Raw genomic sequence first — 23900 nt, forward strand, 5'->3', positions numbered from 1 at the left:
CGACAAGGCTCCGGGTGTTCACGGGTTCGGTGCCCGCGCATTCGGGAATGTTCCACCCGCTCTTAAAGCGACCATAACCACAATATTCACGTCAATTTTGTACGTTGGATATTTTCCGAATTGCTGGAAAACTGCAAAGTTGGTATGCCTACCCAAACCTGGGAAAAGTCTGCTCTTTCCCCAGAATTACATGTCGATTTCCTTATTAGCAGTGTTGTCAAAGCTATTCGAAAGGATTTTCCTGGAGATACTTAGGCGACATTTGGGAAAAGGAGTACGGCCTGAGCAATTTGGGTTCAGGGAGGGCCACTCGATGATCCTCCAGCTGGTTAAAATAATCGACAGTCTTGTTGGAGGCCTAAATAGAAAAGTGGTAACTGCAACCGTTTTTCTAGATGTGGCTAAAGCCTTTGACAAAGTTTGGCATAGCGGCTTGCTGTATAAACTCGCACATACGACGATTCCTTGTCGCTATGTCAGATTGATACGGTCTTATTTACTAGACCGACAATTTGTTGTACGCGTAGGGGGAACAATCTCCTCCACCAGAGACGTAACCGCTGGAGTCCCCCAAGGAGCAGTGCTTTCGCCGTTCTTGTATACGGTCTACGTCAACGATATGCCGCTGTCGGAAAGAGTCAAAACAGCTCTATACGCAGACGACACGGCATATTATTATGTATCCGGAAGTGTAGATTTTGCGATCGAGAGACTCCAACGGCAATTGGATCTAGTAGAGCCGTGGCTCGATATGTGGAGAATCAAGGTAAACGGTGAAAAATCGGTGGCAGTGATGTTCACATACAAGATACGTGCTCCAGCCAGGCAGCTGGAAATCTCAGGAGAGAAAATCCCCTTTAGGAAAACAGTCAAGTACCTGGGAGTAGCCTGGATAAACGGCTTACCTTAGGAGAACATGATAAATATGTGACCCAAACAGCAAAGGCCGTCAGGGCCTCGCTATACCCAGTACCGAACAGTGCCAGCCCATATCCACTGGCGACCAAATTGCTCATTTTTCTGCTATACGTCCTGCCGATTTCAACACATGCTTACCCGGCATGGGGAGCTTTGTCGAATTCCACGCTTCAAAAGAAATTAGAAGCCGTCCAAAACATTGCGTTGCGGACGATATTTGGAGCACCGTGGTTCGTCAGAAACGTCACTCTTCGATACGATGCGGGACTACACACCGTATCCAAGGTGGGGGTGGCGCAGGCACGCAGACTGATCGGGAGAGCGGCTGTGTCCGAACACAGCCATCTCCGAGTCATCTGCCGAGAGGACTGTACTCTACAGAGTTTAAGAAAACGGCCTAATGCCATATTAAACGAACCTTCGTGAAGAAGCGGTTCGAGAGTCAAAAAGTGACAAATCAGGCTTAGGAGCCTCTATATCGCGTAACCTATAAATGGAAACTACGCGAAAATTCGACCGAAAGTGACCGTTTTCGCAATTAAATTTTGTTAAAACTATAAAAAGCTAGACAACACCCCACACCGTCTCACGAAGAGACCGCAATTTCATTTAGTCAGCATATGCGACTCCCTCCGGAGAACGGCGCGCATTTCTCCCTTCAAAGAACTAGGGCTCCGTTACGGGCACTCCGTCTAGTCCATAGGTGCTGGTACCGAAAGGACTTCAGCGGATGGGATGAAGGGGAATCACACCGGGATTACTAGGTTCAAAAGCTTAGTCTCGCACAGTCAGAACCAGTAAATAAATTTGCACGCTGGTACATACGGATAGGAACGCAAATTACCAAATCCGTCCATAAATTAAACTTAAAATTTATAACCGCCACTAAATAACCGATGAAATCCGCCTGATAATAGAAAGATACAGCAGCAAGGGACACTGTCCAGGCTCTGTGATCTGTAGGGAGAAATATTGAAACTCCCGCCATTCTTGCGTTCCGCTCCGTTCCATAAATATGAATTCAGCCTTACAAATCTGCAAACAAAATTTGACAGGACATTCTTATTAAAATTATTTAAGTTGGTATACAAAGATAAGATATGAAAAATTAATACTTATTGTAATACATTTTCATTCTTAACTGAACAAAGTTCTAAATTTTTTTAAAGATTTTTTAAATTTATTTTATTTTAAACAAACAAATTTTACAAAATGTAAAGTTCTAATAGCGTTATTGTGTAGTACAGTTTGAAAACAGTTTAAGAACAGAACAGTTTGTACTGTTTAAATTGTAAACAGTTTAAAAATTTATAGAAAATACCTCTGAGGATGGTCTTAGGCCCGAAAGCATTTTAATGAAGAAAAAAAATTAAAGATAAGAGGGTCTCTAATTCTGTGCTTTGCAAGGCTGAAAGAATATTATATTGTGTATATAGATATTTACGTACAAAGAAAAAAATTGATTATAGAAAGTTTAACCTAAATAAATTAATATATATATATAATTATTGATAATTACAAAATATAAACTTTTTCAGCCACTCTACAAGTACAGAGATAAAGAACACTCTTACCTTAATTTTCACTTAATAATTTTAAATAAATTACATTTTTTTCATGAAACATTGAAATTTACATGTGAGATAGAATAACAGAAAAATGAAATATTTATATGTAAATATTAAAATAAATGGAAATAATCAAATAACTGGAGTATATAAAAAACCTGCCTCAAACGAAATTATTATAAATGAACATTCTAAACTATCCTTGGTCTCAAAAAATTAATGTTTTTAAGAACATGATAAATAGAGCAATAAAATACGCAAACTATAAACAATATTGGTATAATGAAATAAATATATAAGGAATATAGGAATATAAATATGTAAGGAATACAATCATATAATAAAACATTTAAAATATTATAATAATAAATTAGTAAAAAATAAATATAATTATTCTGGTATTTATAAAATAAGATGCAATAATTGTGAAAAAATATATATTGGAAAAAGAAATAGAAAGATAGATTTAATGAACATTTCAGGTCGTTTAAAAATAAAAAAATAGGTTTCTAAATGTTGCAGACCATTTAATAATTAACAAACATATTATAACTAGTTTGGAAAATAATTTAGAAATAATTGAAAAAGTAAACATTGAACACAAAGAAATAATAAAAAATTAGAAATTTTAGAAAGATTTTACATACCTACTTATATATGTAAATTCAGCCTAATGAATCTGCAGAAAAAAAATTGATGGGTACATTCTTATAAACACTATGTAAGTTGGTAATAAATACAATGACAAATTTTAAATAAATAAATCAGATAATCAGTACAGTATTATATTAATATTAGATAAAATGTTAAGGAAATCTTAAGTATTAACGTTTTAAAATTTAAAAAAAAATTTATTGACTGAAAAAAAAAATTGAGTTTGTTCTACAAATTTTAACTTATCAAAAATGTAAATATCAAAAGGTAAAAAAAATTTTTTTAAAGTTACTGAAGAAGGGGTTAGGCCCGAAAGTGCTTTGATGGAAAGGGAAAAGTAAAGTAAGAGTGTCCTTTATTTTTGTACTTGTGGAGTGGCTGAATAAGTTTATATTTTGTAATTAGCTAGAATTTATGTACAGAGGAAATATGGACTACAAAAAATTTAATTTAAATAATAATTATTATATGTAATATATATATATATATATATTAATTTGTTTCAATCACACCTTTTTTAAAAGATTAATTATTTATAATAATTATCAAACATGAAATACAGAAGGTATAAAGGATTAAAAGGTAAAAGTATCTTAATCTGTTGGAATGTAAGATGTATAGTCTGTGGCATACTTGAAACCCAATTATATAACTTCAACAAGTATGAGTTTATCTTCCACTGGGTTAATTAACAGTATATGAAGAAAATTGAATAATATAAGTGTGCATTTATTTTCTTTTATGGGTATGTTTTGATGTTTGGCTTTTACTATCAGGAAAATTATAAAATTTATGAAAGAAGAAGAGACACACTATTCTTCATTCACTGTTGTTAGTTCAATTGTATTGGAGAAAGTAATCATTTTAGCTATTTGTTGGATAGATAATTTATTGAAAGTTTGGGGAATCTGAATAAAATAGTATTATGCAAAAGCAACAGTGTAGTAATTTGCATAACAATAAATGTTTGTTGAAAGCTTTGAATTACAGGTTAGACTACTTGCGTACATGACAATTTCCATACTGCTTTTAAAAATAAAGTTTATTAGGTTATACACCATTTAACTTCTGCTTGTAGAATGTTCCTTGGATGATTGCAATGCATTCTTTGTTTGCTACATCAGATATTAAGTAAACATTTAAAATATGATATGTTCTCGTAAAATATTTCTATATTTTATTTTGTAATGAAATGATATTCTCTTAATTTGTACCATGAACAGTAGATTTATAATCATTTATATTTATTACTAGAATCAACTGATAATAGTGTAAATTATTACTATTCTGGAAATAGATCTATACAAATTAATATTTTATGAATCAACAGTATCGTCAATACTCTTCTTTAACACATTTATTTTCAACTTATAAATGATTTTCATTTTTATTCAAGGATTCTTATGTTTAGTCATATTTCAATTCTGTTACAGATTTTAGCCTATCCAACAACTTGGAAAAAAATTGAGAAAGATTCTATTGAAAAAAGAAATAATGCTAAAAAATGGTGTGTTTTACTTAATGTAGTTGATGATGAAGAATGTTATACAACAATGCAAAAACTTGGTTTAATGAATCAGCTGGATGAAAATATTGTAAAAAGTGTATGTACAGATAAGTAGAAGTCAGACATAAAGAAAGTTATGATTGTTTGTTCTTAAAATGTATGTGCGCATGCGCATGTATGTGTGTATTGTATTTATGAAAGGTTATGAGAGGAACGTGTTAACATATTATACAATGTGAGTTAACATTGTGATTTGGAGATTCTCTGTAATGAAAATTGATTTTGTTTATTAGCAGTTATATCTAATATAATTTTTCATGCAAATGTATTTTATTTCTTTAAAATATCTCAATCACAACCTTGCTACTCTAAAATTGCCTCAACAGTACCTTATAGCAGATCGATCAGAAGAACTTTGAATTACATTTTTATAACACTAAATTAAAAACTAAACTTAATATGCTTTTGCAGACCTGAGCAGTGATAGAAATGATTACTCTCCCTGAATTTCAATTGGTTATAAATATCTTTTTATGTATGGCTGAAATAAAGTATTTTCTATAATAATCCATTTGCTGAAGGTCAGATGTATTCTCTTCAATTGTTTTTAATATAGCTAATTATTCTATGTGTTTTTTGTAGTTAAGAAGTTTTTTGAGTAATACATATGTAGTTTACAAAAGAAATCTTTGAAATACAATTTACTTGCTTTTAGTATTCTGAATAATACAAGCTTTACAGTTCCTTTTTTGAATTATTAGAACCATGATTATGATATATATTGAGATTTTATAATTGTTCAATCCAACAATTATAAGGTGATGCTCAGTTACAGTTGCCGCTTCTCCTCTTCTCATTTTATTCACTTTTCTTTTTGATTGATTTTTTTAAAGATATTCCAAGTACTTGTATTACATAATGTAATGGGAATTAGTTAAATTAAATAATTGTGTATTTGTTATGTGCTTTTACTTGATGATCGAGTACCACATGGTTGCATTTATTTTCACTCTTTTTTTCAAACTTTCTTGAGTTTCTTGTTCAGTCTTTTTGGTTTTGTTGTTAGTTTATTAATTTTTTTACTGTTTTGTTGTATTCTTTTGAAGTTTTTAGTTTTATTTTTATTTCACTTATTTACTTTTTCTTCTATAGTTCCTAGTTGGCAGCCATCTTGTTCTAGGCTTTAGGAAACTGTTTTAAACTTGTGAATTTTTGGATGTGTTCTGGTGTCTTGCCGTATTTTTTTTAGACTTATAAGTACATTCTTGGCAGGAATGTATTGTTTTTTTTTGGCAATTCTTGTAAGAAGTTATTCTTACTAGTAACCTAGTGTTAGTAAGATCTATTTATATATGTAAACAAGTTTGTTTACACTAACTTTGAAAGAGGTATTATAATATTTAATTATCTTCAGTTTTGGATTGGACTTCCTTTTCTAAGAACATGTCTAAGAAGAAGGATAACACATTGGGAACATTTGATGCCTTATCTTGGGGAGCCAGGTGTAATCATTCGTCGGGCCTAGAGGTGAGTACCAGCAAGGTGGATCATAATATGACCAACCTGAGTGCCTGTTGCAGGAAAGGATGGACTGATTGAGGCTTCAGCCAAGAGAGCTATTTTTCCAGCACCTGCAGTGGAGCCAGAGGAGACCAATGTGCCTCCTATAATTATTAGCCTCCCCATGAGAGGCGGGGTCCAGCTCAGAGGCTGAAGGATGCCTGATAACCATGGATAATTGTGTTGGGGCAATTATTACACGAACTTGGTAAGAGACCTGAGTACGACGCTCAAAGGCAGAACCAGGGATGTGGTCAGTGTATGATTGTATCACACTACGTATGATATGTAATATGATTTTATCACAGTGGAGCTCCTCGTCTGAGTGCTTCCAGTAATTCTTGGTTCTCTAGAATTTATAATAGGTTGCTCTTCACCGGCCACTTTCCGGCATGCTGGAAGTGTGGAGACTTGGTGTTGTTATTTAAAGGTGGTGACAAAGATCCTACTGTTAATTCATCTTATTGCCCACTAATGTTTTTGCCTGTGATTGGTAAGGTTTTTGAGAAGGTCCTACATTTGCATATTAATGTTAGATTGGTTACTGATCATTTGCTAATGGACAACCAGTATGGTTTCTAACCAGCAAGAGCATTGAGGATGTCATACTAATGGTGATGGATATAGCTTCCTCTAGTTCATGCAAGTATGTATTAGGATCTTTCTGGACATGGCCGGGGCATTTAATAACCCCTCTGCCCTCTGCCCTCTGCCCTGTTTCTGATGGAGAAGCAAAAATGTACACAAGATGAATTAGAAGTGCTCTCAAGTTATTTCAGCCATCACAATGTTTCCCTTCGTGATGGCAGCTCGGAGGTTCGTATGACCCTAACTAAATATGCCCTCAAGGCAGTGTTCTGAGTCCCCTTCTTTGGATTATAGAAGTTAACCTCAAACGCAACTTGCCATGTTGTTGTGTCATCACTTATGCTGACGACGCGCAGCTGCTGGTTGAAAGGGATTCGCGTAACGAAGTAGAGTTCTGAGCTGCTCATGCTTGTGAGACAATCCGACTGTAGAGTCTTAAGCATAAAATGTTTTTCTGCCCAGAGAAAACCACAATGATGTTGCTTAAGGGCCGATTGGCTGCTTCCCGATGAATCCGGGTTCGGATGGTTGGTTTCCCCATTTGGTACGATGCGGCTCAAAAGGACCTGGGTGTTATCTTTGAGGAGAATTTTCGGTTCAAGGAACATCTACAGTATGTAGCAAAAAAAGCCGGTGATGCTTTTTATGGAATCTGTCATTCATCCCGACTGGGGGTTGAATTATCGTACCATGCGTATCCTTTACAAAGGTGTCAGTGAGGCTATTATGCTGTATTCTGCACCTGTCTGGGCTCATCGGCTGCCCTTTAGGTGTTAGGCGGACATTTTGCTTCAGGCCCAGCGACTCCTCTTGCCGGCTGTTATAGGCGGTTATAGAACAGTTTTGGGGGAGGCAATCTGTGTTATAGACAGAGTCAAACCAATAGATATCTTGGCTAATGAGCGTAAGGAACGCTACATTTCAAAGGGAAATAACCTGTTGACGTCAGAATGAAAACAGGAGATTGAAGACTGGGGCTTAGCGACTTGGCTGGTCAGGTGGGATGAATCCCCCACAGGTCGCTACACGCATGGTATATTTCCTGTAGTGTCTGATTTAGGTGCGATTAGATGGGTTTCCCTCAAACAGTATATCACATAGTTTCCCTCCAGGCATGGTGCCTTTCGGGCGAGTTTGGCTAGGTTTCGCTTGCTGGATTTGAGTCAATGCACTGATGATACAGTGAACCACGTCCTCTACGTCTGTCCCCGATATGAGGTCGAACATTCACGAGCTGTTAGGGAACTTGAAAGAATGCATTCCTTTCTGTATCTTCGTACTTACTGTATGATTCGCTAGGAGTGGTCTATAGTGACTGGTTTTCTTTGCGCCCTTGCGGTGTGTAAGTCTGCAGAGGAAGTTTAATTGAGGTATTTGATCGTGGTAGGATCCCGAGTGTCTAGCGTTCCGGCCTAGACATTGGATTAGTTGAAGGTAGCCGCATAGGCATCGTGCCACGGTTTTATTGGTATTGTTTGTGATTCGATTTGGGGCTCCCTAAATTCAAATTCGATTTGGGGCTGCCGAGGTATGCTATCCCGTGCGACCAGAGCCGTGGCTTCGTTCTACCGTTGGCGGTTCCTGATTGTTATTTGGTAATGCCGCGCGAAACTCCATGATAAGACCGGGTGGGAGTGCGGGGTTTGTCTCCGGCTCCTGCGCGGACCGGAATGAGGTTACTTTCCCCTTGTTAGGAGACCTAACTTGGTCGACTTATTTGGGTGAAGGTCTGAATTTCTATGTTGTGTAAAACATAATTTTGATTGGTATGAGTGTAGCACTGATTTAACTTACAACTCGTTCGTTTTCTGAGGCATTCACAATCACAAACGGTGTTGTCAATTTTGGTTTTGGCGCGGATCCCGCGCTTCCGCGGTGTCAGTTAGTTAGCTGGAGTAAATCATGCTAGGTTGGATGTGAAGATGTCCGTTTGAGGCCTATGTGAAGGCAAAATTTGATTTGTATTTTACTGATGCAAATGTCTGCCGAGGCATTTACATCGGTGACCTTCCGACTGAGGCCTGGCTGATGACTGTGAGATGTAATCAGTTAGAGGGTCTAAAGACGACCTCCGGTAAAGGCCCTCAGAGCTCAGAACGGAAGGGGTGGTGTGGTGACCGGTAACGTCACAAGGTGGGTGGTGTCTTCCCCATACGGGGTTGGGATAATATGCTGGGTACACTCGGCATGGTGGTCCTGAACACCCCCGGAGGTCGGGACATTTGTTAGTAGGGGGTCGGTCTCCATGATCGATATATCAGCGGTCCCGGACAGACTTCTTCCACGGCTGGCTTCTTGGGAAGAGCTTGATGATGAGTTCTTGAGCGACCACTGGTCGATTCCATTCCACGTTCAGTTTGAGTGCCTGGTGAATCAGGTTAAATATCATAGATGGAGACCGTCGGCGGTGCAGGCTTTGTTGTTTTCTACCTCGGTGGCCACCAGGATGCAGAGCCTCTTGGTCTGGAACCCTGAAGATTTCGCACTGGTATTGAAAGAAGAGTGTGATAAACTGCGACCGTGGCTTGATCAGAGGTGGCAGCAGTCTATTGGTGGTCTAGGGCCATCGCCGCTCTACGATCTGCGGCCCATGCGGAGGGACCGTCCTGACCAGGTCGTGGAGGCGGAATCTTCATAGCGTGTTGCTCGTAATGAGATTTGTACAGCAATTAAAATAGCCAAGAGAGAGGCTTGAAGGAGGCTGGTTGACGAACTGGATGACAACGTGTGGGGGTGGGCGTATCGAATGTTAATGAAGAAGTTTGGTACACCAAAGCGGGCAGCTTTCCTAGATCCTGGAAGAAAGTTAGGCTCCTTCTGATTCCAAAACCGGTGCCTGCCGGCCATACCGTGAGTTACCGGCTGATATGTTTGTTGTCTTCCTTAGGCAAGTTATACGAGCGATTATAAGCAGAGAGGATTCGGCTGAGTTAGAGAACTCTGCAGTTTTTTACAAGTCCAGTACAGTTTTGTCAGGGGAAGATCGACCGTTGATGCGCTCCTCTAAGGAGCGCATCAATGGATCTAGAGGGCAGGCACCTGGAGGACCAGAAAGGCACTCTTGATGGTCCTGCTCGATGTACCCAATGCTTTTAATAGCGTACCCTGTTTGACAGTGATGGAAGAGCGCAGGGAGTAGAATATCAGTTCTTATTTGATGGCAGCACTCAATGACTTTCTCCATGAACGAGATCTGCTGACGGCAATGGAGAAGGTAGATATCTCATTCCAAATGCAAGAGGTGTACACCAGGAGTGGTGTTAGGTTCTCTTCTCTGGGACCTAGTCTCTGATGGGGTTTCGGGGGAAGGTGTCCGTGGTTGCTTACGATGATGATTTGGCGTTGCTGGTGGCCGGCCGTTTGGAAGATGACGTAGAACGGTTGGCGAATTCAGAAGTGCGACAGATGAGCGTTTGGCTTTAGGCCAGGGACTTGGAGCTGGCAACCCGGAACACACAGCTGCTTGCAGTGGTGGGTCACCGCAGAATCAGGGACATCACCGTTCTGGTTGATGGTTTCCGAGTGGTTATGGCACAACACGTGAAGTACTTGGGTGAATGGTTTGAACAAACCGGCCTGTTCAGCAAATATATTGCTGAGATATCTAGCAAAGCAGAGATCCATTAACATTCTTGGCTGGCTAATGGGGCTCAGGTGGGAGCCACGGGCGGTGAAGCGAAAGTTTCTTGTATCGGCCGCGACATCAATATTTTTACATGCTGTTCCAGCATGGTTCGAGACATTGAACAGGAAGAGGAATGTGAGGCGGCTGGCCTCGCTCCAGCGTAGAAGATTGCGGCTGCTTATAGGACTGTGTCTATAGTGGCGGTGGAGATGTTGGCGGGTGTCCCGCCGATCCACTTTGGCCCTTTGATGCGGATAAAGTTACGGTGCGGTGGAGCCTTCTTTCTGTGTTTTATCTGTAGTCGAGTTTGTACCTTCTGCAGTTCTGAGCGATTGTGAATTGAGTGTTTTAGCAACGGTAGCATCATTTCCACCTGAGACTTATCAATCTAGCTTATTCCTGTGGTACAAGGCGCAGTTTTGTTCGGGCAACCGCCTTAGCGTGGCGATAAGGTGGCAACGACTACTGATGTAAGTCCCTGTGACGAGTAAAAGGATCTCCCTTAATCCTACTCGCGTTCTTATAAAAACGAGAGCTGTAATCAGTGATTTTGTGCTGTACGTAGTTCACGTACTGCACTCTATCGATCCAGTAGTGGCGTAGAGGTGCATTGAGTGACAGGAGAATATTTAAGGTCTTCAGCTGCCCGTTCTCACTGTGGGCAGTTGTCACGCACGTGGGCTTGTCCCAAGTGTCTAGTAGGGGAAGACAGTGAGAACTCTGTAATGTCCAACAAGCAGGTTAGGGAGTCTTCGGCCATGGAAGGTTTCCAGGTAGTTGCTAGTAAGCCCAGGCGGAAGAGGAAGCCGGAGCCAGTGACTTCCACTTCCTCCGAGGACGAGGTATCCGAAATGGAGGCAGGGACACCCACCCGGGTTAAACCGGTCCCTGTGATCAAGGCGTTGAAGAAGGCGAAGGGCAGACCTGGCAGTTCTGGCTCGCTGGCTAAGGTAGTTCAGAACGACCTGACAACTTATTTGAATTCTTAGTTCTTCCCGGCGGCGTCAACGCAGGCGCGAGGAAGACTATTCTTTCCCGACTAGCCAAATTGAGAGAGTCCTTTTCTGCAGTGACAGAAGGCTATGAGACCCTAGCCTCCCAGCCCAAGGAGCTTAGCTCTTCTAAAGGTGGTTCAGGCCCTAGCGCATCCCAAGCGCTACACTGATGTTCTCAAAAACAAGCGGGAAGTCAGCAAGACGGCTAAGAAGCCGGAGGTGATTTTCGTAAATAAGGCAGAGGGATCGAAGACTACAAGAATGGACTTGAAGCGAGACTTCCAGGTTGCCCTTTGTGACAACCGGAAGCAGTGAAGATCAGGGACATAAAGGAGACCAGGAAGGGGCTGGTAGTTGTCGCTGAAAATAAGGAGACGGTCCGCGTCATCACGGAGTCTCCCGCTGTCCAGCAGCTTGAGGTCAAAGTTGACCCCAAGCGTATGCGTAGACCTCTAGTCATAGTATATGACATCGATCGGAACTCCTCCGACGAGGAAGTTCTATCTCTCATTCGAGAGCAGAACACTGACTTAGATTGTTCAAGGAACAGTGTAGGCTAATCCTCAAAACTTGCAAGCGTGATGCCTCAAGGTATCACGGAGTTTTTGAGTTAGGTCTCCACCAGAAGTTCGTGTCTGAGGACGCATCCTTGTGGATTTCGCATCCTGTTGCGTCAAGGAATACCTTGACGTGCAGCGTTGCTTCAAATGTTGTCGTTTCGGCCATAGGTTAAGTTCTGCAAGTATGCGTCGGTCTGCGTACATTGTGGTGAGGAGGGCCACAAGCGTGACGACTGTCCGCAAAAGAAAGAGGCTTCGTCTTGCGTTAACAGCAAAAGGTTGCCCAAAAATTATAGGCACTCGGATAATAGTAAGAAGTACGGTTGTTACTTAAGAACTTTGAGATGTACTTCAACTCTCTTGATGGTTAGGTTCGGTCAACTTAATACCTAGGGTGTCTATGTAGTTCAAGTGGAGTTAGGTGAAGTTGTCGGAAAACGGAGCCTCGATGTTCTTCTACAATACCTGTACTTTGTCAAGGGTGATCTGCCAGGTTTCCTCGGTTGGAGGAAGTTTTTTGTTGCTGACAGCAAGTCCGCCGTACTCTGCAGGAAGTCTTTAGATAGTGTCTTCATTCGGCAAGGCCTGTTGACACGCATCACGTCGTTGTCAAGCTTGCCATGGATGGTCTGGACCTAGTTGTTGTTAGTTCGTACTTTCAGTACAGAAATCCCACGAACAGCATTTGGAAAGATGAAATAGAATTGTTAAGCTGGTAGCAGATTGTCCAATTCTTATAGGTGTTGATGCCAAATCGCCTTTTTGGCACAGTGGGATCATGGTCGATGGCGGCAAGTTAATCGAAGGTTTCATCGCGCAGCATCATTATGATGTCTTTAATCTAGCCGGCGAATTTCCCACTTTCGCAGTTGAATTGCGGATGACCTTCCATGGTACCAACATTGATGTTACCGTTGGCAAGGATATCCCTGGTAGAATTCAAAACTGGTCAGTAGTCGATAACTGCGCAACTGATCATTGACTAATAGTTTTTGAATTAGTAGGCGAGCAGCAAGATATCTATACGGGGAAGGTCCCTGTTCTGCAGGGGCGCTTCCTGCACAGAAAGGCGGATTGGCCTAGATTTTCTAATATTCTTGCGGCCAGGTTTTGGGTTTTTGCTCGTAGTCTGGACAATCTTCCATTTGATGACATGGCAAAGAGGTTTTCTTCTGCGGTAGTTGAAGGCACTGATCAGTCGATTCCCAGAGGCACGGGTCAAGAGAGAGTAGCAGGATGGTGAACTCGGAACTTGACCGCGATGAAGCAGATTGTGGGCCGGCTCAGGAGAACCGCACAGCGTGAGGGTGATCCTGATCGGCGTGCACTCTTGCTTGCAGACTATCGTCGGAAAAGGACCGATTACTTTCATAAGGTTAGGTATTCTAAGCGTGATTCCCGGCGCTCTTTTGTACAAGAGCAGGAAAATAAAGAGCCATGAGATGTTGTCTATAGAGTACTTGTCATAAGAAGAAAAAAACATTCTTCTGTCGGCTCTCTCGACCTAGAATGGAGTTGTTTTAGACAAAGATCGTGTATTCACACTTCTAATGAACGATCTACTTGTTGAAACCAGGCTGTGTTAAGAATTGGTGGAAATCTCTTTTGTTGTTCCACAACAAAGGTTTCAAGCATGGCTACATAACGAGCCGACGTCACTGTAATCGCAAGACCGTTGTCATCCTCAAAAAAATAAGGGCCTATAACACCGTAAGATGACATAGCACACCCACGGTCACTTTCTGGCTGTGCAACGGACGCTGGTGTAGCTGCGTAGGATTTTCTTGTGCCCAGTATCTGAAATTTTGCTTGTTAACAAATCCACTGAGGTGGAAATGCGCTTCGTCTGACATCCACAGTTTCTGAACAAACTCTTCGTTATCATTTATCTTCTGAAGCATTACATTACAGAATTGTGTTCGCACAACTGCATCGTTCGGTTTCAGTTCCTGGACGATCTGCAACTTGTATGGATGGAATTGCAAATCCTTCACTAACATTCTTCGAACACTTGAATTATGCAATTGTAAAAGATGCTGAGAGACGACGGATTGATCGATGTGGACTTCGTATGACAGCATCTTGTAAAGCTTGAACATTCTGTGGGTATGGACAGTTCGCTCACGGCCTGGAGGTTTCTTTTTCATTGCCGAACCAGTTTCCCCAAAATTAGATATCCATGTTTTAATTGCAAGTGCTGATGGAACACGGTCGTACCGTCCCAGATTAAAATGACGGCGAAATTCTCTACGCGCTCCCTCCACAGTGTCATTGATTTTGTAAAACGCTTTGATAGTAAATGCACGTTGCGCACCACTCCAAGGATCTATGACAACTAAATGGCAGGTTAGGTTAGAGAAGCTGCTGCCACTTATCAAGTGGTACTAATCGTCCACGGCTACCAACACAACTTTCAAAATTTCCCGTTTCTTTGAATCACTCTTTATCTGGGTGTCATCCTTGATGAGAGGTTTCAATTCAAGGAGCACCTTAAGTTTGTCGCAAGGAATGCCATCGATGGCTCTACGAACACCTTTGGTGTTCGTAGAGTCATCCATCCCGACTGGGGGTTGAATTATCGTATCAGGCGTATTCTTTACAGAGGTATCTGTGAGGCCATAATGTTGCACGCTTCGTCTGTCTGGGCTCATCTTTTGCAATTCCAATGATATACGGACATTCTATTGCGAGCCCAGCTTCTTCTATTGTTAGTTGTTATCGGTGGCTACAAGACTGTCTCGAGAGAGGCAGTTTCTGTTATCGCCGGCATTAAACTCATTGATATTCTAGCTACGGAACGTAACAAGCGGTATGTTTCCAAAAAGGGAGGCTTCTTCCTTTTGGGCGTATGCTAGAAATCGAAGACAAAGGTTTTGACTATTGGAAAGTTAGGTGGAACGATTCTTCCACTGGTCGATACACACATGGTATTTTTCCAAATGTTAGGAAGCTGCGAGCAATTATATGGGTCTCCCCCAATCGGTATATAACTCAATTCCTTTCAGGACGTGATGCCTTTAGGAATAATTTGGCTAGGTTTGGTTTCGTTGACTTTGGCTTGTGCTCGGATTGTAGGGTCAATGACACTGTGAGCCATGTCCTTTATGTTTGTCCCTGGTACGAGATTGAACGTACCAGAGTTGTTAGGGAACTCGAGAGAGTGGATTCCTTCTTTGATCTGGGAGTCAATTGGAAGACTCGCAGAAAATGGACTATTGTGGCTGGCTTCCTCTGTTTCCTTGCCCTGAGCAGGACGGTTGAAGGGGTATAGTAGAGTAGCACCCGGGTGGCTAGGAACTGCCTGGGCTGTTGATTGGCTGAAGGTAGGCGTTTGGCATCGAGCCACGGTTAGATAGAAATTGTGGTGATTATTTTGAATGTTAGCTGTCAGCGGAACGGCGACTGCACTGCCAAGGATATGGATTAGCACACTGCCGTGAGGAGTAGCGCTGTTTTGACGAGGACAGTTTTGAATGAGGAAAAATCACTTTCGGCGGGATAGCGGCTGCATTACCGAGGGCATGGATCCCATGCAGCCGTAAGGTGTAGCGGCATCTCAACGATGGTAGAAAGCAAGTAAATGTCACGCGGGACTGTGCGATGGAGCTGAGTGAGAGTAGGAGGTCTGTCTGCCTCTCTCTTGAGGACCAGACCGGAGTCTGTGAATTAGTCAATTCTGGGGTATGAACTAAAGTTTGAGTTCACTAAGGGAACTAGGACTAAATTTTGTTGTGGCGAATAACATTTTTGGTGGTAAGTTGTTTTTCAATTTGCCTCAAAATCTATCAGCATTTACAAGAAACTGGCTCAATAAGAGTAGAACTAGGCGCGGGGTTCGTGCTTCCGCGAACTGGGTTAGCTAGTTCAGAGGGCATCGATGTAGAACGTAGAACATTCAAGATGTTCGGACGAGGCCTACAGTAAAGGCAAAACTGAGTTTGGAAATCACATCCGTGGCTTCCCAACGAGGCCATTATTACTGTGAGATGTAAAAGTTTAGAGTGCGAAAGACGACTCCCGTTAAAAATCATCAAAACCATGAACGGGGGTGTGGTGATTGGAAGTGTCATAAGGCTTTCCCTACGGGGTTGGGTGTCCCGCCGATCCGTCTCCGAGCCCTGCAGTTAAAGAGCATATATGAGGGGATGCAGAAGTCTGACTCTGCATCCCTTCTCATCCAAGAGTGGCAAGAGAGCTAAGATGCGTCATATACAGGTGATTGGACTCTGTGATTAATTCCTCGTCTGGAATCGTGACTAGTGAGGAGGCATAGGGACGTCAGTTACTACATCTCCCAGCTTCTCTTGGGCCGTGGAGAATTTGGGGCGATCTTCACAGATTTGGAAGGCATGCGATTCCAAATTGTATCTACTGCAGCCTCTTGGATACCTCCGACCATACATTTTACTGCTGCCTTAGATAGGCAGAGTTGAAGGAGGTGTCTCACTTGGGGTGGATCATGCCTCATACTACATTTAGCTATATGTTGCGTTGCATGGACAAGTGGAGGGAGATGGAGGGCTTGTGGCTTACATCTTGAAGCAGAAGGAGGTCGACTACTGTGATTGGGGGACAGACTCAGGTCCCTGCGGGGGGACATAGGGGTGAGGAACAGCTCCTGGCGTATACTTGCACTGATGGGCAGTAGTGATGAGGTACAGGGACTCTCGGACCCCCATGTGGAAAAAGACTGAGTCCCAGCTTCTGGGGTGGGGCCCAAGAATGACATAGTTGGGCCTGGTTACTCCACTCCGGTGGCTTGAGGCAGGCAAGAACATAAGATCCAACCAGCTGACCTGTTTTGCCAGATGTAATGCCTGTAGGCAGGATGGCCCATTAGAGATTTGGACATTTCTCTGGGCTGAGTTATACTTGATTGTAGTTCCAGCCCAGGGGAGTAGGGACAAAAAAAAAATGATATCTCTATTTAATATTAAATAAATGAAGATTTAATATAAAATTATTTAAATATTTGCATGTTAATGTTTCAAATGCATTTGCCATACTTGCCATACATTTTATATATATATATATATATATATATATATATATATATATATATATACATATACATATACATACATACATATGCACTAGGGTAAGTCATTAAGTAAAGTGAAATTTTGATTTCCCTCCCAATCACATGTATGGCAGCAATGATTGTTCTGCTATAACTCATAACTTCCATCAGTTGTTCATTGAAAGTATTGCTTCATTGTTAGCTATTTGTAATTGTGTTTAAGAGTTTGTTTATAAGAGTGTCTGATTGTACCAAGGAAGACATGCTAGCAGTGATATGTTTCCTTAATTCAGAAGGGGTGAAACCAGCAGAGACTATTTGTCAAATGCAACAGCAATATGGAGAGAGTTGTTTGAGTGGAAGCTAGATGGATTAATTGCTTTAAAAGTGGTAGGATTTCTGTCTGATGAACAGCGGCAAGGTAGGCCTTCCATTTCAAAGACTAACAATAATATTGGAGCGGTTAAACAAACGATTCTCAGTAATTGACAAATTACAGTTGACATTGCAAGTGAGTTGAACATAATCCATTCCTAAGCATTTTCAATCATCCATGATTCTTTAAACTTTTAAAGAGTCTGTGCTGGCTGGGTTCCATGTCAATTGACCAGCATATACAAAAAAATCATTTAAAAATTTCTTGGAAGCTTTTGAAACATCACGAAGATGAAGGATACTCATTTCTTAAGCGAATAATAACCATTGATGAGACATGGATCCATCACTTTGAACTCGAGAGTATGCAACAAAGTTTAGTGTGGAAACATCCTTTTAACCCTCAACAAAAACATTCAAAACTCAGATGTCTGCAGGAAAGGTGATGATGATGATATTCTGGGATATTGGCATATGGAAGGTTCACTTTTGGTTTACTTCACACCTAAAGGTCAATCAGTAAACAGTAACAACTACTGTTAGCTACTGCATTTACTGAAGCAAAAAATCAAATCCAAAGGATGTGGTAAACTTTCTAAAGGCATGACTTTGCTTCAGGATAACGCTCGATCTCATACGGCCAAAAAAACAGTCCTTTGCCTTCAAGATCTCAGTTTCAAGCTGTTGAACCACCCTCCACACATTCCAAACCTGGCTCCAAGCAATTTTCATTTTTTTAGCCCATTAAAAGAAAAGTTGTGAGGGAATCATTATCAATCTGATGAAGAGGCCATAGAAGCGGTGAAAACTTTTCTGCACACCAGAGCGAAAACTTTCTTCTTGGAAAGAATTCAAAAGCTCGTTAAAAGATGAACTAAGTGCATAGAAGTAGGAGAGAATTATGTTGAGATATAATGCATGTATTATTTATGGAAGTACAAATAAATATATTATTTTTTGAATTTCACTTTACTTTTTGTCTTGCCCTCATATAAACAGAGTGACCAGGAAATCACTGTACCCCTTAAAGTTAGAAATAAAAGTTTGTAATGTGTTATAAATGAAAAATGCGATATAATAATGAATTATATTATTTACTCGCTTGATACATAGTAGTAATTTTAATACTCCTCTTGGTCTGTGTGTTTGTCCTCATGTTGCACACTCAATTTTATATGTCACCACATCCTCTGTGACATGCAACAAAGCATTTCTGGTGTTACATTACGGAAGGCGTCCCTTATAGCATCACACAATTCTTCATTTGTGTTGTAGCTATGTGCAGATACATGTGCCTTGATAATTCCCCATAATGAATTGTCTGATGTGGTGAAGTCGGAACTTTGTGGTGGCCATGATAATGGAGCTGGTGATACTGGAGTAACGCAGCCAATCCAGCGTCCTGGAAATTTTTCATTCAGAAACGCACAGACTGATAGAGCAAAATGTGCAGGTACTCCATTCTGCTGCAATCATACTCGTTTCATGAGATCCTTCTCTTGAATCTGTGGTATTAACCATGTCTGCAGCATCTCTAAATAAGTTTGTGCATTCACTGGCCCATTAAAAAAAATAAGGACCAAACAAATGATGAGCTGTCATTCCACCCTATATCATGACATGTGGTGGATTTCTTTCCAATGCTGTCATGTAATAAGGATTTTCTTTCACCCTTCCTGACCCATGAACTGCAATAGATTGCACATTTGTCAGTAAAAACCACCATTCCATAGTACACTGCAGCGAGGAATATTCTAGTAAGATCTGGCAGGATGCAGCGCAACATTCCATGTCTACATCTGACAGTTCATTGATGAACATCAGATGAAATGGCCTAACTTTCAAATCTTTTTCATATGGTTTTGCATTGTCGTCCGTAGTATATGAAATTCAGCTGACCTTTTACAAGTTGATTTCATTTAGGATTGTTCAGTGGAAACTGCAACAGCAGCATATGTTTCTAACCTCGTTAACTTTTGTCCACTCTGCAGCCTATCTTTAACACTGCCTCATTCAAACACACATTTTTTCCAAGCCAACATTGTTGCTTATTAAAGTGTTGCTGAAACATATCACTAATTAGCTTCATTGTTTGATTCGTATGTTGTCGTTCATGAACCTATATACTTTTCACTAACCGCTCCTCTGCCTGTAACTACTCACGTCAGCCATTTTAGCAAAACTGTGTTTTACTTGCAATGTGTGACGTTGTAAAAAACTGTTGCCAATCGACTCCAGTGAAAATACCGTATGCTCTAAACACTCATCCTAACTAATATTTTTCATTAACTTTAAGGGTACAATGACTTCCTGGCCACTCTGAACGTTACATATAATGTATAGAAAAATATATATTCAATTAATCTTAGTTATTCTTCTCTTAGTGTACTTTCTGTCACTTCATGTATTGTAAGAAACACTTTTTTAAGACTTGCATTAGATTTATTTATAACTATTTCTGTGGATATTTAGTGTCAGTAAATAAAAGCAGATTACTGTCTGAGAACATCCAAACTTTTTGTAGATAATTTCCTATAAACTGTCATGCACAAAACACAGATCATTGAACAATAAATTGTAAAATTACAGATGAGTATAATTTTTGAAAATTGATATATACTTGCACTGAAATTATAGTTATATAATAATGAATAAGTAATGGATAAATAATAAATCTTTATGGTGAGTGAGCTGTCGATGGTGAGTACCAAGAGTAGGCAAGCATCAGTGAAGGGGTATGCAAGGATATATTTCTTATCAATGGTTACATCCAGAGAGGCCTTCAAGAAGTGACAGAAAAGATGGGAAACATTAGAGGTGGAAATATGTATGGAGTAAAGGTCGATATGATACAGTTTGCAGAAAATGAGCTTGATTTAATAACCATGCTGGAGGAGTTAGAACTGACACTTGCCTTGAGGTAAAATTAAAAAATAAGTAAAGGAAAGACCAAATTTATAGTAGCAAGTAGACCTAGAATTCATGAAAACTGTATCTTTGGTGGTGAACAACTTCAGAGCATAGACTACTTTACCTACTTGGGCAGCCATATCAACCAAACAAAGACAACATTCAACAAAAAGTGCAAACTTTCCACTCCAAGGAATGTCAATATGACACTCACAAAAAACTAGTGGTGTTTTTGTGGGTTGTAGAAAAAGTAGATGATCGAAGCCTTTAAACTACAGTGCTACCGCAAGATGTTGAAAAAGTTACAAACGTTCAGGTTTTAGTAAGAATGGGATTAGAGAAAATTACCCACAAAATCCCATAGGCTGCAGACCTATTCTGAGCTCAAGAGGATAACTGGCCAAAGAGGCATATGTTCAGCTACTGCCAACCAATCTATGAATTGGTTGATAAGAAAAAAGTTATAAATAATTTTATAAAACTGTTATCTCCATCTGAATGATAAAATAACAATATACTGATAAAAGACAGGAAACAAGATTAAATTACATATTAAAACACTGTGGCTGATTAATTTTTCAGAAAAAAAGACGGATTTGATAGATAAGTCTATACTATAATTATTAAGTTTGCAAATGTTAGTACTGAGTTTGAGATTTAGATTAAACATAATCATCTATCAATCATAAAGAATTTTCTTCGGAAATAAAGTATTATTAAAGAAATACAGTATTTTTATTTTAGTGCACATTAATATTATTACTTTTATTACTGAGAAAATAATTTACAGTTATTTCATCATAAATTTTTCCTAACTCTGCAGATCTATCTATATACATACGTTAGTTTATTTTTTTAATAAATACTAATAATTAAAATGCTTGCATGTTTATTATTGTTCAGTTATTAAATAACAAAATAACTCATAAATTTATCCAAAAATGTGCAGTAAGAATTAATAACTTATTTGTCATGCAGAGCACTGTTTTATGATCTCAATATATATGCTGCAGAAGTGGAACACAGCAACCTATAGTCATGCTCTGTGCCACTTCAAAAATAATACTATCAGTTTTGGTACTTGCGAGCATAAAATGAATACAATTCAAATCAAATACTGGAAAACCTGATTTAAAAATAACTTATCAGGTAGCAATACGTGTGTTATGAAATAGAAAGAGTAAGAAAGGAGGCATGAAACTTGAAGGCAGATGAAATGAATTTTACATTTTGGTGTGTCTGAGAGGCATATTGTAAAAATGATCACATAGATTTAAGGATTGAAGGAAAGTAGAAAATAAAATTGGAGGTTTAATTGCACAGTTCAGTTTTTTCTGTAGTTTTACATAAATTTGATTAATTTTTCTGATTTCAGTTATCCGCAAAGAAAGGAATGACTTGGAAAAAGCTCAGTGAAATAACCAAAGAAGCATACAAAAAAGCTGAACAGTGGTGTACTAGATTGAAAGCTGATGAGAAATCTCTACTTCAGTGCACATTAAAATTTCAGAAACGTTTATTGAATGATGAAATTGATGATGATACTATGAATGAAGTAAGTGCATTAAATTTTACTTATTGGTAATACCTCCTTCTAGTGGAACAGAGACCTATTCTATTAACTGATAAAACAAAAACCATTTTACGCAATAATTCTAGTTGGATTAAACAATATGATGAATAATAATATTCAATTCAAGTTTATTGAATTGTAGTATTGTCACATATTTTAATATGCTTGCATTACATTTTACAAGTACTACTAAAGCCATTATGATTATTGAAATCGATATAAAATGGGTCCTTTTTTTAAATTCAAACAAAATTTTTAAAAACTCTTGGCTCTTCAGTTTAATTAATTAGAAAATAACTGTAATAAATAAAATCTATGATTTTGAAAAAAGTGTACTGTTTCTCATTATATGCCATTTATCCTTTTGAAAATAATGATAATGTATTTTCTTTATTTTAGATTGGGTATTAATTTTTTTAAATTTATTTTAGATTGGGTATTATTGGACATGGAATACCGCACATGTGCCCCCTCATTTTAATTCTTTACCTTCACACATTCCATATTATACAAACCCTATAAACTGTACGCTGTAAAGTTGTGTATACTAAACAATACATGCCACAAATTATTTCTACTATCAATATCTAATGGCTGTAATTCAACAAGTAACCTCTAACATTATCTTATCTCATGGATTAGTTCAAATTTTGTTTCAGTGCTTTGGTAGCATTTTCATATAACATTGACATGCTCATTTTGTGTATTCTTGACTTTTTCGTTGGGAGTAAAGTACTGGATTCCCCCCCCCAGGGTAAAGTTATATTTTATTTTTTTGAATTTTATATTAGGAACCTTATATTTATACTTTCAAACATATTTTATTCATTCTAGTTATTTCATATTTACTTGCCAATCAAATTTATATATCTATATATTTATTCATTTATTCTACGTAATTGATTACAAAAATAATATAAAACATGAAAATATGATGTAGAGAAAATATACCTAAGTCATTCATCTTGTACTGGTTAGTGGTAGCCAGTTAACAAATGTGATTCAAAAACACAAATAATATCTTTATACCATTTCAGGAATATATATAAATAAAAAGAAAGCAGGAGCAGATAAATGTGAAGAATACAGAACAATTAGCTTAACTAATCATGCATAAAAAATCATAACTAAAATTCTATACAGAAGAATTGAGAGGAGAATGGAAGAAGTGTTAGAAGAAGACCAATTTGGTTTCAGAAAAAGTATAGGGACAAGGGAAGCAATTTCAGGCCTCAGATTAATAGTAGAAGGAAGATTAAAGAAAAACAAACCAACATACTAGGCATTTATAGACCTAGAAAAGGCATTCGATAACGTAGACTGGAATAAAATATTCAGTATTTTAAAAAATTAGGGTTTAACTACAGAGATAGAAGAACTATTGCTAACATTCACAGGAACCAAGCAGCAACAGAAATAATTGAAGAACATAACAAAGAAGTTGTAATAAAAAAAGGAGTCCGACAATGATGTTCCCTATTTCCGTTACTTTTTAATCTTTATGTAGAACTAGCAGTTAATGATGTTAAAGAACAATTTAGATCCGGAGTAACAGTACAAGGTGAAAAATAAAGATGCTATAATTTGCTGATGATATAGTAATTATAGCTGAGAGTAAAAAAGATTTAGAAGAAACAATGAATGGCATAGATGAAGTCCTATGCAAGAACTGCCGCATGAAAGTAAACAAGAACAAAACGAAAGTAATGAAATGTAGTAGAAATTATGTAGATGGACCACTGAATATAGAAATAGGAACAGAAAAGATTACGGAGGTAGAAAAATTTTGTTATTTGGGAAGTAGAATTACTAAAGATGGACAAAGCAAGCAGGAGCGATATAAAATGCCAAGTAGCACATGCGAAACAAGCCTTCAGTTAGAAATATATAATTTGTTTACATCAAAAATTAATTTAAAAGTCAGAAAAAGATTTTTGAAAGTATGTGTTTGGAGCATCGCTGTATATGGAAGTGAAACCTGGACAATCGGAACACCTGAGAAGAAAAGAAACACAAGCTTTTGAAATCCAGTGCTATAGAAAAATGT

At 38.9% G+C, this 23900-nt stretch overlaps 1 protein-coding gene across 1 annotated transcript in view; it reads left to right on the forward strand.

The window, feature by feature from the left end:
* LOC142334470 (uncharacterized) overlaps nucleotides 1-23900 on the forward strand; it is a 712180-nt gene that overhangs the window by 343571 nt on the left and 344709 nt on the right. Inside the window, exons 57-58 of the mRNA XM_075382526.1 lie at nucleotides 4574-4744; nucleotides 21656-21835. Of these exons, the coding sequence (XP_075238641.1) occupies nucleotides 4574-4744; nucleotides 21656-21835 (351 nt within the window). The remainder of the gene's footprint in view (nucleotides 1-4573; nucleotides 4745-21655; nucleotides 21836-23900) is intronic.

Source organism: Lycorma delicatula, chromosome 1, assembly GCF_047948215.1.
Source record: "Lycorma delicatula isolate Av1 chromosome 1, ASM4794821v1, whole genome shotgun sequence".
Classification (NCBI taxonomy): Eukaryota; Metazoa; Arthropoda; class Insecta; order Hemiptera; family Fulgoridae; genus Lycorma; species Lycorma delicatula.